General features: G+C 54.4%; 2 protein-coding genes across 8 annotated transcripts in view; both read right to left on the bottom strand.

The window, feature by feature from the left end:
* LOC308613554 (uncharacterized protein) overlaps positions 1-7593 on the bottom strand; it is a 41060-nt gene extending 33467 nt beyond the window's left edge. For 5 of the 7 annotated variants that reach the window (XR_014015264.1, XR_014015265.1, XR_014015266.1 and 2 more), the window contains exon 1: positions 7434-7593. The gene's annotated coding sequence lies outside the window, so the exon portion shown is untranslated. The remainder of the gene's footprint in view (positions 1-7433) is intronic. The other 2 variants (XM_081227238.1, XM_081227237.1) reach the window with 2 other exon arrangements.
* A 2591-nt stretch (positions 7594-10184) lies between these two features.
* NKX2-1 (NK2 homeobox 1) lies at positions 10185-14494 on the bottom strand. Its single transcript, XM_081228965.1, has 3 exons — positions 14385-14494; positions 12784-13169; positions 10185-11817 (listed from the first exon to the last, which is right to left on the bottom strand). The coding sequence occupies exons 2-3, from the start codon at positions 13154-13156 to the stop codon at positions 11090-11092; spliced, it is 1101 nt and encodes a 366-aa protein (XP_081085091.1). The 5' UTR covers positions 13157-13169; positions 14385-14494; the 3' UTR covers positions 10185-11089.
* Between the last annotated feature and the right edge of the window lie 1078 nt (positions 14495-15572).

Here is a 15572-nt window from a genome sequence, read left to right on the forward strand (position 1 = left end):
GGCGGGCCCGGGGAGGGCGTGAGGAGCGCGCCCGGCTCTGCGAAGGGATCTCCAGCACCGACGCGGTTCTGCCCGCAGCGCGTCCTCCAGGGTCGCGGGGAACCGGCCGCCCCCTGGGGACCCGCCTTCCACCAGAGGAAGCGGCTCAGGACCCGAAGGTGAGGGCTGCGGGGCGGGCTCGGCTCCGAGTCCCAGCGGAATCGCCCTGCCTTTTTCCCAGGCGGCTGGGACTCCCTCCACGTGGCGCCTCCTTCGAGGCCGCGCCGACAGGGACGAAAGGGGGCGCTGTCCAACAGTCAGGGTCGGCAAAGACCAATCTTTCTAAAGTCCCTTCTCCAACTGCAGAGAGGAGGGTTGGGGCACTTGTGTGAAGGAACGGGTTTTTGTATGTTTCCACGGAAGTTTCCAGAAGCCACTATTTCCTCACCGGGTGGTTCCGCCCTCTACCACCATCCTCCCCCCGCCGCCATCAGGTTCCCAGGAATTCGCTCCTCCCCGGGGTAAAAAGCCCGGAGCTGGCCAGGCTGGAATTTGGGAGGCGAACTCCAGTCCCTGGTCCCTCAGCTCCATAACCCTTTAATTGGCTCTGGCATAAAGTCCCTTTTCTTAAGGTCTGGCAGGAGGGAAGGAAGGGGTGGCTAGATTCGCCCCTCAGCTCAAAGACGGACCACCATACACAGACATGTTTCCTCTTCAGCCCGTTCTCTGCCTGCCCAGGCCAGGCGTACGCCTTAGGTCGGGGCTGTACTCCTTCCTTCCCATCTACTGACATTAATTGAATTTCCCTGCGCTGCTGCCTCTCTCTGCTTTCCTCATTTTTCTCGCTAGTCCTCTGATAGGCTGACCTTGGCGGTTCTCTGGTCTTCTTACCCCCCAACTGGCCTCCCACATGGGCCTTGCTGGCTTTCATTCTCTATGGCTTAGCGTATCCACTTTATCTGCTTTTCCTTTTAGTTCTGACATTAGGAAAATGATACCGAATTGCCTACAAAGTAATACTGCAGCTATGAGGCTGGAATTGGACAAGTAAGCAAGTAAAATGTAGGCATTGAAATGAAAAAATAGAAAATGAGGAGGATGAGGAAACAAATGAAAAGTAGATAATGAAGTCACTTCGGGCTATAAATACAAGAATATGATGCTTCCGCAGGTGATCTTTGGGTCCTAATCAGGGTCTCCCCCATCAGCCTTGGGAGTCAGGGACAGAACTTCCTGAGTAAGGCAGGTTGAAGTTTCTTCCCCCAGACTAGGATTGCTGCTGAAGGCGGGCCAGCAATCCTAAACCTGTGAATGCTTGGTCCCCAGAGAGGTCCACGAGGGTGGGAAGGAATCAGCACAATTCAACCGGCACTCCTAGAAATGGTTATGTAGTCACCATATCTCTATGGGGCTGTCAGGTGGCTGAAACTTCCTGCCTGGGAGCCTGCTCTGGCTCTCTGATTCTTTGCGGGACACATTCCTGTGCACCCCCTCTGACTACCCAGACGAGCCTAGGCTGGGGCCCTGCCCTCAGGTGGACGAGCTAGCTCCCCTACACCCTAGCAGATTGGGTTCTACTGGTCCAGCCTCACCCTCACCTCCTGTCAGTTGTTGGAGTTCTGTCCTCCAGCTTTGCAGAAATAGGGAGTGTGGAGGCTCCCCGTTGTAGGAGGCCTGACCTGCTCCCACCCCTTGGCTCAGGGTGGACCTGTGCCTCAGGACCACTCTTGCTTATCCACAAAACGTGTCCTAGAGAGGAAAACAAACAAACTAGAGAGTTTACAGCTGGTGTGTGTATGCGTGAAGGATGACTTTAGATCTTTGTGGTCCCTGTAATTTGACATCTGTTAAAAAGAACACCAGGGCTTTTAGGACGAGTTTTGCAGAAAACTGAGTAAGCCAGCAGGAGCTGTGCAGCATCTCCCCCACTTGCCCCCGCTCCATCTATTGGTTCTCCTGAGATCTTCCCAGAGGCGAAAATGCTTTGCAAGGACGTCCAAAACCACAACACCTGCCTAAGAGGCACTAACTTGAGGAGGTTAATAAAGTATCTCCTTTCGAAATAAAAACGGAATCGACATTAAGCACATGCTATTATTAGATTGAGTTTCAGCCTACTAGAAAGTTCGTTTGATGTTGGTATCTGGGCAGAGACGGAATCTCTTTTCCTTAGGAACACTCATCAGGGAAAACAGCAGCAGTTCGCTGGCTTTGTTTGATTTTATTTGTTCAAAGAAAGGTTGTGTTTTAAGGTCGTTTAAAAAATCCCTTCAGGTTAGGGTTTGGATCATCGTCGTGACCCAGTGAACTAATATATTCACTATATAATCTGGGGTCAAAATTCACGGGAAATTTCTTCTCAGCCACACACCAGACTTCTTGGGGAGGTTTCCAGAAGGGGCTGGGGGCCGGGTGGGCAGGCAGCGCGGAGCGGAGGTTGCTCCTTTCCCCAGCTAGGAACCGGGTGGAGAGTCACCGCTGGTTTGGCGGTGGTGGGGGATGAGGCTGGGTGGAAGGAGAAACTGAGGCCTCGGGCTGGGCGCTGGGGGGTGGGGAGGCCGCAGGTGGGCGGGGGGAGGCCCCGGACCCGGGTTGGAGGGGAGGCCGAGGGGGTGGGGAGAGCTGAGGCCGCCGGCGGGAATGGGGAGGTCGCGGACAGTTGCTTCTCTTGATCCTGGAAACCAAAACTTTCTACGAGAGACCTTAAAATAGTTCGAGATTTTAAGTGCCCACACTTTAGCTGAGACCCCTGACAGCCAATATGAAACCGCGAGGCCGGGAGGGGGTCTCAGGCCTCTGGCGGTGAGGCTGGAGGCCGCGGAGCAGCCCCCTGGGCTTCGGTGGCAGCTCACCGCCCCCGCCCCGCAGACGCCCCGCTGGCCCCCGCCCCACCCGCGCAGGGCTTCGCGGCTCTAACCCTCGAATTTTAGCCCCAGACAACCTCTTCTGGCGGCCCTAACTTTAAAAACAAGCTTGAATTTTTCATCAAATCTTTTATCCGTGTACTCTTCACTAAATAACTGTTAACCAGCACCTGGGAAAAGAACTAACACGGTTTCTCTCACCTTTCTTGCCGGCTTTTTCCCCCTCCAATCATTGAGTCTCGATTTTCTAAGCAATTAAGTTATATATTCAACAGGAATATTCGATTGAAAATACATCAGAACTGAAGGTTGATGCATAAGGTCTGAGGCTAGAAGAAAATATTTAGTGCTTGCCTGCAGATTCTGTCACCCATCATCTGCTCGGAAAACGCTCTGAATCTTTCAGCGTGTCCAGCTCTTATGATTGCAAATGGCCCTGTTTTCAAATGGAAATAAGACTTGCAAACTGATTATGTGTATTGAATCGGAATCATTTGCTAGATCCTCTTGTTTAAAATGTATTGAAAAAAGGATGGTGGCTGCAGACCTCTGTAACCAGCTCCCTCTCTTCTCAGGGAGGTCATCTATTTTGCAACTTTTTGCCATTTGAGCATGTTTAAGCTGGATAATTACATTGCCACTGTGTTACTGGCCCAGCGCAAAGACATGGTACACACGCTTCCTCCCATGCTGCCCCCCAGCCCTCCTTACTAGCATCACCCCTAAACACCAGACACCATACACTCACTCATCCACCCGGCCCCAACGCTTCGACCCAAAGACCAGCTCTAACCGGGGAGACTCAGCTGTCACAAACAACAACAGAACCTCACACACTTCCACTGGGCACAGTTGTTCCTCTCCTCTCCCCTCTCCTCTTTTCCACTCTCCTCTCTTTTCCTCTCTTGTCTTACCAGTGAACAGAACCACAAACACACAAACCCCCAGCTTCCACAGACACCCAACCAACAGACTCTAAGTATTCAGCCATGTCGAGAATTTTCAACAACTAATTTGGGGTTGGCGTGGCATTGTAGTTGTTAGAAAACAGTTCACACTGGAAGGTTAATGTCAACTGTTACAGATGCATGATGGTCCTTGTATGGCACCATCCTTGTCAAAGATTTTCTCTTTACCCCCCATCCTGTGCTAGATTATGGCTGTGGGTAAGTTGGCTTTTGTTAAATATTTCCAACGGCTCTCCCATTTGATTTCAACATGAAGCCAAAGTGACATGCAGACAGCTATCTGAGTTTTACCAGCTGCGTGAGTTGTAGGTATGATACACTGCAGCACTTCCAAAATTTACTACACTCTGGCGCCAGCCTCAGCAATCCTGCCAGGGAGCAGTAACCAACATTTCGGTGACTATTGCAGGTTGGTGAGTAGTAATGAACTGGCTACAACTTCTGTTTGCCCTGGCCAGAGGCAGGGATGTATGCTCTGTGCACACCCGTGGTGCAAGAGTTGCAATTCTATCTGAAGCACACTCACAAGGGAAGGAAGACACCATTACTGGCCAGAACCACCGACCCCCTTAGACTCCACCCAGAAAACAGTGCCTTGCAGACCTCAAGGCACCATTGAGTGGCCAGAAGGGGAGAGAGAGGTTTAATCCTCTAGGCTTCAGAGTCTCCTCTGAAAAAGCCTGTCTGAAAAAGTCTGTTTAGAAACCTGGTGCTCTGCGGGCACCTGAAGGGACCCTAAATTGCGGTGTTCCCTCTATACACATAGCCAGATTTGTTAAACCGTTGACCTGGTCTCCTAGGTTAGAGGAGCCAGCTCTTAGTCGTCTTTGCATCATTAAGGTAATTCCCAGGTTTACATCTGCGAGGCCCGCACTCAGCCTTGTGTGTGCCTGTGAGATCAGGTAAATCAGTCACACTCAGACCAAATAAACCCTTGTTTTCCTAGAGCTTTGGACACCTTCACACAGCAACATTGGGAGGGAGAATTCTAGGTAAGGTGGAGGCCAGGCCGTTCTGGGTGATTTTCCACAGAACTGCTCCAGGACATAGCAACTGGAAAAGGGTATCCAAGTACACTTTTCAGGCCCCGACATCTTTTGTAGAAATGACATTGTCAACAATCACCAGAAACCCTAGAAATGCAATGTTTAACACTCCACCAACAGCCTGGCGTTACTGACAATTTCATGTAGCAATCAAAGACAGGATTCCGGAAAATGTACAAAATGCGGGGAAGGAAGAGAGAAAGTTTGTCTTTTTCTTGTTGTCAGACTACACTGAGACCTGCCCTTTTATTTCCACTACTCTGTGAAGGCCAGAATAGGGGGGAAACTTGCTACAAACAAGGGGCGGCAACACTTCCATTTGTTTTTGTTAGCTGGAAACGGTGTTCATACTAACGAGTTCTACTAGTGGGTAATGTAGGTGCAGCACATGACAATTTTTGTTGTAGATTGCTTCAAGAAGTCTCATCTACAGCTGTGTGTCTCAGGCAACAAGTTCATTTTCTTTAAGGACAAATTTTAATATTTTCCCCAAACATAATTAGTTCTCTAGAGTTTCATATGAAAATAAATTAATATTCCAATTTAAAGTGGGAAAAACTAAAGAAGGTTTTCGTTTACTTGATTTTCTTAAGGAAAACTCGGTTTCATGTGACATCTTACTTGAGGCAGTAAATGCATTCAACTTTCTTGCATCTAACAGGTTCTGTAAGATCCCCTACTAAGAGAATCCCATATTAATTTTTTTTCTTTTTGACTATCTTAATAAAATAGATATATTAGATACATATGTGTATATATTTCTATAATACACACACAGACAGGTGTCTGTATGCAACCACTTACACCTACATACAGAGTGGGCAGAATCAGATGTGAATATTGTATTGGAAAAAAGAGCCCTCTTTAACAAAGCCTTTTATTGCTTGTGATTTTTTTTATGTTGGTTCTCATTTCAAGCAGAACATTAATGGTGACCAATTTACATTGCAGTGTCCTGCAAATAACTAAAAAAGAAATAAAACAGGAAAGTCAATTTAAATCTCACCCTTTCCAAAACTTTGTTACAACTCAACTAATAACAAACATCTTACATGTTTAGGAAGCAGAGACAAAATGGGAAACATTATCAAATGAGGATCCTGGGGCTGTGCCTAGATGCCCTCCAAGTAGGGCATTAGGTCACTATCAGACAGAAGTACAGCCAGCCACTTCAGCTGTGGCTTCAGATGAGGCAGAAGCTGTGCTCTCGAGATGCTGAGCCTGTCCCTCCTCCGTTTCTTTGAGAACCATCAAGGAAAGTTTAGAAATACAACTACATGGAGGGGAGGTGACATTCAGACCTTGGCTCTCCCCTTCAATAAAAAATTCTTTCCTCTACTCCCATCAACACCCAATTCCTTCAGCCACTTGGATGGAGAAGCTTGCCACAGAAGGTGATTGGGGGATAGGATGCTTTTTCCTGAAGCTACTGGCCAAAGAGGCACCAGGAAACTTTCTGTGCTCCAAGTTGAGGCATAAGACCAAATTGGGCCCCACAGAGGGTGGCCCGAAGTCACAGAACACAATTGTACAACCACAAGCACACCAGTCAGGAAGGCAGGGAGGGCCAGAGGAAGGTGGTACCCAGCATCTCCTAATAGGAACCGATCAAGGAACACATTCAGGCTCATCGCTCCCAATACTCAAGTCTGTTGCTTTCCATCCATTATAAAAGACAGCAGCATTTGAAACAAACAAGCCAGCAAACCATGCCTAAGAGCCATATCATCTTAGATTCACATTTCCCAACCGGCTTTCTAGTTCTCCGCAAACAATATCCTCCATCACCTGGCTCCCCACTCCACACACACACCAATAATTGGGGGGGGGAGGGAGAGCGATGTCTAGAGAGATTGGGGACGTTAGATCAGAAGTCAAGGCAGCCTCACAGCTCTCTTGTTTAAAGAAAATGAATGTCTGCCTGGCTTGCTTTTAGTTCAGGAAAGGGGTCAGTCTTTATCAGCATGGTTCACACAGATCCTGGATTTCCACCCCCCACCCTTATCTTAAATTGACCCGCTTTTAAGATAAAGCCATAATAGAGAAAGCATTGACCTTACCTGGTCCCTAATGAGTTGGAAGTCAGAAAACCTCGCTCTCCTTTCCTCTTATCCCGGGTCGCCTGAGAAGAGACTCGCGCTACCTTTTGTGCACTCGCGCCCGGAGAAAGCCCCTCACCGGCGCCCAAACGCCCGCGAGCGCGCTCGGAGAGTGTGCGGCCTCTAAAGTATGAGAATTCTTCCCTGAGGTCTCAAAATCGGGGACCTCAAGGCCAGACCTAGGCCTACCCCTGCCCCAGGACGATTAAAATCCCCTGGAAGGCTCCCGAGACAGTCTTGCCCTTAGAAAGGCCAAGCCCTAAGCAGTGGGAAGAAGAGCTGCCTCCTGCGAGGCCCTTGGACTGGAGCGCGCGGGGCCGCCCCCGCCTCCAGGAGTAAGTGCCCTGAGCGCTTCTCGCCGAGCCGGCTCCGGCCTGCCTCTGATTTCGCTCGTGGGCCCCCAGCTACTTCCTACCGTGCCGGCCCGGTCCCAGAGCCGGTGCCCTGGCTGGTGACGCATCCCCTGCCCCCACCCACCTCCTGGGCTTGAGGACTGCAGCTGTACCCGCTTCTGTTTCTGTTGGGGGCGGCGGCAGCCCGGGCTCCCTTCTTTCCGGCTCGGAGCATCTCTTTCCCCATCTTGTCGCCTCCCATAAGCCCGGCCCAGTCCCTGGCCCGGCCAGCTGAGAGGGCAGCTTTCCTGCCTCTCCGACCCACAGCTCCGGGTTCCCAGGCTGGGGCGGGGTTGGGGAGCCGCTTTGGGATGCTAAACATCAAACAAGCCAAGCCTGGGGTTTCAGGCCCTGAAGCCACTAGAGCCGCTCTCCAAGGCTCTCGAGAAAGTCCTCGTGTTTACATGGCGGGGTTGGAGGTGGGGAAGAGGAGGAAGGGGGGGGGGATGCTGTCTGCAAAATCTCCCCCACTTCCCGAAGCCATCGGGGCCTAGGGATGGATGGGGTGCTTAGGTGGCGGCGTTCAGCTGCTCCTGGACCTCGGGGCGAACTGCACTGCCCCCGCGCGTGGAGAAGCTTCTGGCTCTTCCAGGCACTTCAGCGTCAGGGACATCACCAGAAGTCTTTCTCCATCAGAGGAGACCAGAACCTCCCTGGGCCAGAGATGCTGAAGACTTAAGGGAGGTCCACTGCTGGAGAAGACAAAGATCGCAGAGGCTGACCGGGACGTGGGGATGAAGTGTGTCTCCGTCTTTGGTCTTTCGCTGCACCCAGCGCGTACCCTTTTCCCTACCAGGACGCTTCAGATTGCCTTCCAGGGCCGCTTCCTGCAGCTACAGCGATGTGCGGCCAGGGACCGGAGCTGGTGGACCCCCTGTGATGGATGGAGAGAAGGGCCCAAGGCCCTGTTTGTCTCGGTCCCATCTGCAGACCCGGCTGAATTCACCTTTTCTCGGGACCAGTAAACAGACTTCAAAATTAAGCCGACTCTAGACGGCAGGGTGAAGAATGTATTTGGTAGAAACTCCAACCAGTGCAAGGGTGATAAGACTGAGGGTACCACAGCTCACTAAAATTGCTACTCTCCGGGGCCGGGGCCGATCCGGGCGAGATGGGTTGGGGGGACAGCCCCCCTGGCCATTGTCAGGCACCTCCCGCCCAGCCCCTCCCTTGTGTCGGGCATGGGGGCAGATGGAGCGGAAGCTCCCACCCCACAGAATTCAGACCTTAGCATTAACATCTCCCCTGCCAAGCCGGGCCTGAGCTGGGTGACTTAACTACCTACACACACTGTCCCAGGACCACTGCTGCCCATTCCAATACAAGTGTTCAGACTTCCCGGGTTTTTTCTTGTTTTCCAAAACGTGAGGCCTGCTGAGACTTCCCCCAGCTAGCACACTCTCTAGATCTAACCAACTGCCCTCTCGAAATCTCCGAGTCTCTTTTAGATACTGAAAACAGTATCTCAGCAGCCAGACCCGAGGGAGGAAGTCCGTCCTAGTCCCCAGTCAGGGCGCCACGGAGAAGAGCCCCCAGGAAGTCAACAGAGAGGACTGCTGGTGCCAGCACACACCCACTCCGCGCCCCCCCTCATTTTCCTTACACATTTCTGGGGGGTGAGGGTGGAGGTCTGGGAAGAGAGAGATGGAGTCAGAATGAGCTGCAAAGAAGAGGAAGAAAAGGTGGTGACAGGCAAGAAGGGAAAAAAGAAAGTTGAAATTCCAGGCGATAAATGAGTACATGCCAAATACGAATCAATCCTCCACAATCAAACACTTTCAGGCCTAGAGAAAAGTCCTGGGAGGGGCATCTGTCCACAACCCACCCGGCCACTTTTCCTGTAGGTTTGTCAGAGGTGACACGGAAGGGGCAACAGCCCATCAAGGGACGACAATTTCTCTCTGTCCACAACCACTCCTTCTTCCTCGCCTCCCCGGGGCAATTAAGACTTCCCCAACAGCTATATCTGGGTACCAAAGAGACCAAGAAATTCAAGGTAGCGAGAGAGGTCAAAGTTTTTTGTTTGTTTGTTTGTTTTGTTTTCTGTTTTTGCTGGGATGGGGGCGGGGGAGCACGGGGAGAGGTGGGGAGTTGGAGACGGGAGAAAGATTCCTTACTACAAAGATTTAGGAGACCAGGAGCCCAGAGACGGAAACCTTGGACCAAAGAACAGAAAGGCCAGCTTCCAAAAGTCCTGCCAGGGGTGTCCCCAAGGCCAGCAGCTCAGTCGGACACCTCCCAAGGCCGGAGGAGCCATGAGAAGCCGTCGGCCAGCCTGTGCGGGGATAACTGTTTTAGAGCAGAAACGAAACCCCTAACAACTTCCTCGCTTTTGAAAACAGCCTCCCACTGAATTCTAGTCCCAAGGAGGCTCCGCCGAGGATTAGAAATAAAGAATTAACGTTGAAATCTACAGGCATGATCCATCTAGTAAAAATAATCGTTCATTCAGGGTTATTTAAAATGAATGTCCGAGGCCGGCTGCTTTAAAACACTGGCTCAGCTGTATAAGATCACGGTAGATACTTCTGAGGTTTTAAGAAACAGAAGCCTGGCTTTGAAAACTAGTCCTTTGGTCTCTTTCTCTTCTTTTCTCCCTTTCCTCCTGGTGGAAGGAGTTTAGCTTTTCTACTCTCTATTGCCAAGTCCCAGGACTGCTCAAGGTTTGGTTCTGCTTAATTCAGAGGCAGAACAAAACTCCCTCTTCCCGTGGGGCAAAGACTCTGCACCCGGCCTCCTTAACTGGTTCAGGATCCTTTGAGCCCCCAAACAATTCGAATCTCATCAGGCCAATGTTGAGCCACACCCCCTACCACCAAAAAAGCCAAATCAAAACCAAACAAAAGATGGGTTTTTTAATCAGAAAAAGAATCTTTTTAATTTGTATAATTTATTAGAAGCTTCTTAGGAACTATACTTAAGCCAGATATCTACATAAGTTACAACAGAAAAAGACTGACGCTGCAAATACCAAACTGCCAAATAATATACACAGATTTGTCAAGGCCCATAAAAAATATGATGGGCTGGGGACGGGGACTGGTTTTTTGTTTTTGTTTTTTACAACAAAATGTACAGATTACTAAAACTAAGCATTTAGTCCAACTTTTGACAGCGTTTTACAGCTACAAGTTCACATCAAACATAAAACAATTTTAACCAGGGCCTGTCTCAGCTGAGCCTGGGTGGCCAGAGGGGGCCAGGAGGGGGCATTTCCTTTGTGTCAGTGGCAAGCGGAATCTGTCGAGGAGTCTTTTCCTCTCCCCAGCCCCCGTCGCCCCTTCAAAGAAATCCTGGTATTTACAGGCAAGTCCACTTTGCTGGCACAGTGTACCCAGAGTGAAGTTTTCGATCTTTAGAGTCCAGAGGCATGTCAGCGTAGAGCCGTCTCCAAACTGCGCCCCACCCGAGCGTGGGAAACCCATCGGAATCACCCAAAAGACATCCCCAGAGCGGTTCTTGTTATGTCCTTCTCGGTTTAAGACTCCTTAAAGAATTGGATCGCTTGGTTGTTTTATTTTCTTTTTTAAAAAAAAAAATCCTGCAAATTTTAGAAAAAGAAAAGAAAAGAAAAGAAATACGTCCAGCAGTTTGGTCGTTGTGTTTTTTCCCTTGGTCTTATCGGGACAGGTTCTTTAGAAAAGTCGAAGCGCACGGTGTAGTGGGTGGTTGGTGGTGTGTAGCGGGCAGTAGGGGAAGCGATGAGGCAGAGCGCTGGGCTAGGCCCGGCCCGGCGTCCTCTCACCAGGTCCGACCATATAGCAAGGTGGAGCAGGACATGGTGCCGTAGTCCGAGCCCGAGGAGTTCAGGTGGGACAGGCTGGAGACCTGGCCCTGCAGCGCCGCGGGACTGGTGGCGTGGTGCGCCAGGTCCGGAGACTGGCCCGCGCTGCCCGGCTGGTGGCCCGGGTGCGCGCCGAGGCCGGGGCCGCCGCTGCCCACTGAGATAGCTGCTGCCGCCGCCTGAGCGGCCTGCGCTTGCTGCTGCGCCTGCTGCTGCGCGTGGCCTTGCAGGCTGGCGGTGCCCGGCGCAGGGGCGCCCGCCTGGCAGGGTTTGCCGTCTTTCACGAGGACCGGCACAGCCACGCGGCGCGGTGACTGCTGCTGCGCTTGCTGCTGCTGGCACCCGGCGCCCCCGCCGCCGCTATCCTGCTGCAGTTGCTGCTGTGCCGCCTTGTCCTTGGCTTGGCGCTTCATCTTGTAGCGGTGGTTCTGGAACCAGATCTTGACCTGCGTGGGCGTCAGGTGGATCATGCTGGCCAGGTGCTCGCGCTCGGGCGCGGACAGGTACTTCTGTTGTTTGAAGCGTCGCTCCAGCTCGTACACCTGCGCCTGGGAGAAGAGCACCCGGCGCTTCCGGCGCGGTGCGCTTGGTAGTGGGGCCATGTTCTTGCTCACGTCCCCCAGAGAGCCCAGGCCGCCCATGCCGCTCATGTTCATGCCGCTCGCCGGGCCCATGAAGCGGGAGACTGTAAGCGACAAACGCACAGCGTCGGCAGGGGCCGGGCCAGACCGCCTCTGCGTTCTGCGCGCTTGGCCGGCCCGGCCCCTGCCCCGACGGCGCACTCCTCACCTAGGCCGTCTCCACCCTGAGAGGCCCAGCCGCGGGATCGCCAGCGCCTGCCCCAGGCCGTGCCGTCGAGGGGTTTACTGCAGAGCTCCCCGCCTCAACCCCGGCTACCTCCCTCAGTCTCAGTGCTTCACCCAAAAAGCAGAGCGGAGAAAGACTGTTCCTCCTGTTCCTTTCGTGCCCAGCCCACCAGATTCGTTCGGTTAGTGGGCCACGGGCAGCAAACTGGGCCCAGGCCAGGAACTGGGGTCTAGCTGTAGGCTCCAGCTTTGGGAGCTTAGGAGAGGGAGGTGTTCGCTTTCGAAAAGCTAGAGACCCCGAGACCCCAGACTCTTTGCCTCTTGGCCGCTCTCTCGGCCGCTCTCTCCGGTCAGCCCCAATGAGGGCACTTGTTCGGCCCATTTAGAACCCCCTCTGGAGCCACAAGCCCTCCCTCCAGCCTAGACTGGAGAGTGGGCCAGGCCAGGGGCCTGAGCGCATCATCCCAGCAGGGCAACCTCCCTCCCGGCCAGGCCGCGCCTCTCCGCGCTCTGCTCATCCCGGCTCTCTTAGTTAGGGGGCCACCTCCCTCCGCATTCCGAGGTCTCCCGCGCGGAGCAGAGCGGCCACTTGGCCGCATCTGGCAGACGCCAAATACCAGCTCCTGCCCTCAGGACCCCAGAGCTCCCAAGTGCCTCTTCTTGGACCCCTCAGCTCAACAAGGGAAGACTCCCCAGCTCCTGCGCCCGACTCGTTGGCGCCACTGCCCGGCCGCCCACCCTGATGATGCCCAGCGCGCAGCCGGCAGGCGCCGCGCCTTCCCGGCGGCTCTCCCCGCGCCTCCGGCGCTCAACCCGCGGCCCTGCAGTGGGGCGGCCTCACTTACTGGCCGGGAAGCGCGGGTCCGGGTTGGCGCCGTACCATCCGGGGCCCGAAGTGCTGTTCCGCATGGTGTCCTGGTACGGCGGCAGCTCGCTCATGTTGCCCAGGTTGCCGTTGCAGTAGCCCCCCACGGCGGAGTGCGAGAGCTGGGGCACCCCCGCAGCCGTCATGTGGTAGGCGGCAGTGACGGCGCCGTGGTGCCCCACGGCGTGCTGCTGCATGGCGGCGGCCGGCGGTGCCGCCTGGCCCTGCCTGTAAGCCGCCAGCGGAGCCCCGAGGCCGCCGCCCTCCATGCCCACTTTCTTGTAGCTTTCCTCCAGGGGACTCAAGATGTCAGACACTGAGAACGGAGTCGTGTGCTTTGGACTCATCGACATGATTCGGCGGCGGCTGGAGGAGGAAGGAAGAGGAGGAAAAAAAAGGGAGAGGGGGAAGGCGAAGCCTCGCTGCTTTTTTTTTTCTCCCTTTGCCAAATATTCTGGTGTTACCTTAACGCCGATCTTGTTGGATGTACACGTAACCGAGTGGACCGAGTCCGCCTTAATTGGCTTGAGTGGAGGCTCGGGGGCTGCCTCGCGTTTGTTTTAGCCCGGCGCCAGGTTTTAGGCAGCCACCAGAGGCGGGGCGTAAGCGCTAAAGCAACAAGACAATAGAAGCCTACATCTTGCCCGAGATAATTAGCTTACATGCTGATGACAAGGTAAACACCTTTAAGTTTCACTTGTCAGGATTTTTAGGTCTCAAAGAGGGAGAGAGAGACAGAGAGACAGAGAGAGAGACAGAGAGAGAGAGGCAGAGACGCGACCCAAAGCATTTCTTTCCCCCTCCCCCGGAACCCCTACCCCCATTTTTGTGGGGTGCGGTGGCGCGCGGAGGGGGGGGAGGCGGGGGGGAGGGAAAGGAGGAGGGAACCGAGAGAGGGGAGGGCAAGAGGTGGGATGGGGAGTAGCCGAGGAGGAGGGATGTTGGGGAGGAAGGAAGGTGAACGCCGCTTTGCAACCAACTTGCGGAGTTACAAAGTGAACCACTTTCCAGTTCGGTCGGGGTTCCCCGGGCAGGGACGGGGAGTGGGCCGAGGGGCGGGTGGGTTTTCACCTGAGCCTGCCGGGGCTGGTCCTCCCTCCCGCCGCGGCCTCCCAGCCCCGCGCCTTCCCACCGCCTCCGGACCACATCTGGCTTCGCAGCGCCGAGCCCCAGTCGCCACCAAAGGAGCTCGGGAGTCAGGGGACGAACCCTGGGGCTCCACTGTTGGTCTGCGTGTCTGTCAGTCTGTCTGCCTCTTCTGCCGCCGTCAGAAGGACACCTCTGCTCCCCGCCCCCTTTCCCCCTTCCCGAGAGAGAATCCCAGCGGGCGGAGGAGGCGCTGAGCAGGGGATCGGCTGCCGCCGAGAGGCTGTCCCAGATCCCCGCGCCGCCCTCCCCCCAGCTCAGGGTCTTCCCAGAGGGCTAGGGCCCCCTGCTTCACGCCCCCCCCAACCCACACTCGGCTACCCTTCCCCACCCCCATCCCCTGCTAAGGCAAGGACACCGCTGGCCGCCCGAGCTGAGAAGCTGGGGGGATTAACGCGAAGGGCCATCGCTGAAGTTGCTCCACCTCGAACAAACCTGGTGTCCCCGACCCTCGCCCATCGCCCGGACACGCGGGGTTCTGGGACTGGAGCTGACTTTCCGAGGACATCACAGCCCCAGCACCCGAGCCCAGGGTCACGCTGTTTTCCCCCCTGATGCTTCAGGGAAGGCTCGGGCAGGGAGCGTCGTGAGTGCCCGCCCGCCTGTTGCCGGGTGGAACTGAGCCTGAACCCCGGCGGGACGAGCTGGCCGGGAGGGGGCGAGTCCCCGGGCGTGAGCAGCCGAGCGGGCGGGAGGCTGGGTTGAGGCTTGCCTCCACCCGGAGCTCAGCCATGCAAAAGTGCACTTGCTCCCCCGGCAGTAACCAAATATCTTTGTTTAAAGCGCCGGCATAAATGGCCAGTCGCTTTGTGGCCACTCTGGATACTAGTAGGTGAGGATCATTCTGCTTCAGTTGGGCGCCTCTCATCCGGGTGGCAAGAAACTGCTTAGGAGGAAGTGGGTTTCCTGTCTGCGCGTTCTCAGGCTTCAAGTGTGAGCCCCGCGTCTTGAGGGTCCTTGGGCGCCTGGAGAGGAGAAACTGTGGGCTGTGCTCCCCAGCCCGGCCGGAGGCATCCGCTGCGCTGCTCCGGCCAGGCCCGGGCCTCCAGCAGAGTGGACTACGGAGCCGAGCCCTGTTTGGTGCAGATCCGGAGACCCACTCCGACTTTTCCCCTTGGATATTAAACGTTTTGTTGTTGTTTTGTTTTCTCTTTAGCTGTTTTAGCCTCCTCTCCGCGCCGGGGGCTGGGAGGGAGGAGTGCTCTTAGGTCGGGCAGGGGCCTCCAAGACACTGCGGGGGCCGGTTAAGGAGGCTTCTCGATTTTGGTTTTGTTTTCACATTTTCTTTCCCCTCCTTGTAGAGGAGCTCCCGATGATGAACGAGCTCTTTCGAACGATTTAATTCAGCAGGTTAGGCGCCTTTTCCATTAATAGCAATCGTTGAAGGGAAAGTTGTTTTGTTCATTGGCTTTTTATTTCAAGATTTCAATCCTCCCCTTGAGAAGTGCTCGGCACTCCCTCAATACAAAGCCAACTTACATACTACATTCAGTTTCCTCACCACCTATGCCCCTTAAGAGGGGAGAGAAAGCTCAGGGCACGCCCATCTCCTGCCTACCGCACGGGCCCATGTTTCTGGGCCCGCTTGTTGGCTTTCGGGCAGGCAAACCTGTGTATGAGCGC

This window comes from Mesoplodon bidens (assembly GCF_964165515.1).
Source record: "Mesoplodon bidens genome assembly, chromosome: 3".
In the NCBI taxonomy this organism is placed as follows: Eukaryota; Metazoa; Chordata; class Mammalia; order Artiodactyla; family Ziphiidae; genus Mesoplodon; species Mesoplodon bidens.

Coding starts and splice junctions, on each gene's coding strand:
- NKX2-1 (XM_081228965.1), bottom strand. CDS start 13,156: ATGTCGATGAGTCCAAAGCACACGACTCCGTTCTCAGTGTCTGACATC. Junction 11,818..12,783: donor GGACCCGCGCTTCCCGGCCA/GTAAGTGAGGCC, acceptor TGTCGCTTACAG/TCTCCCGCTTCATGGGCCCG.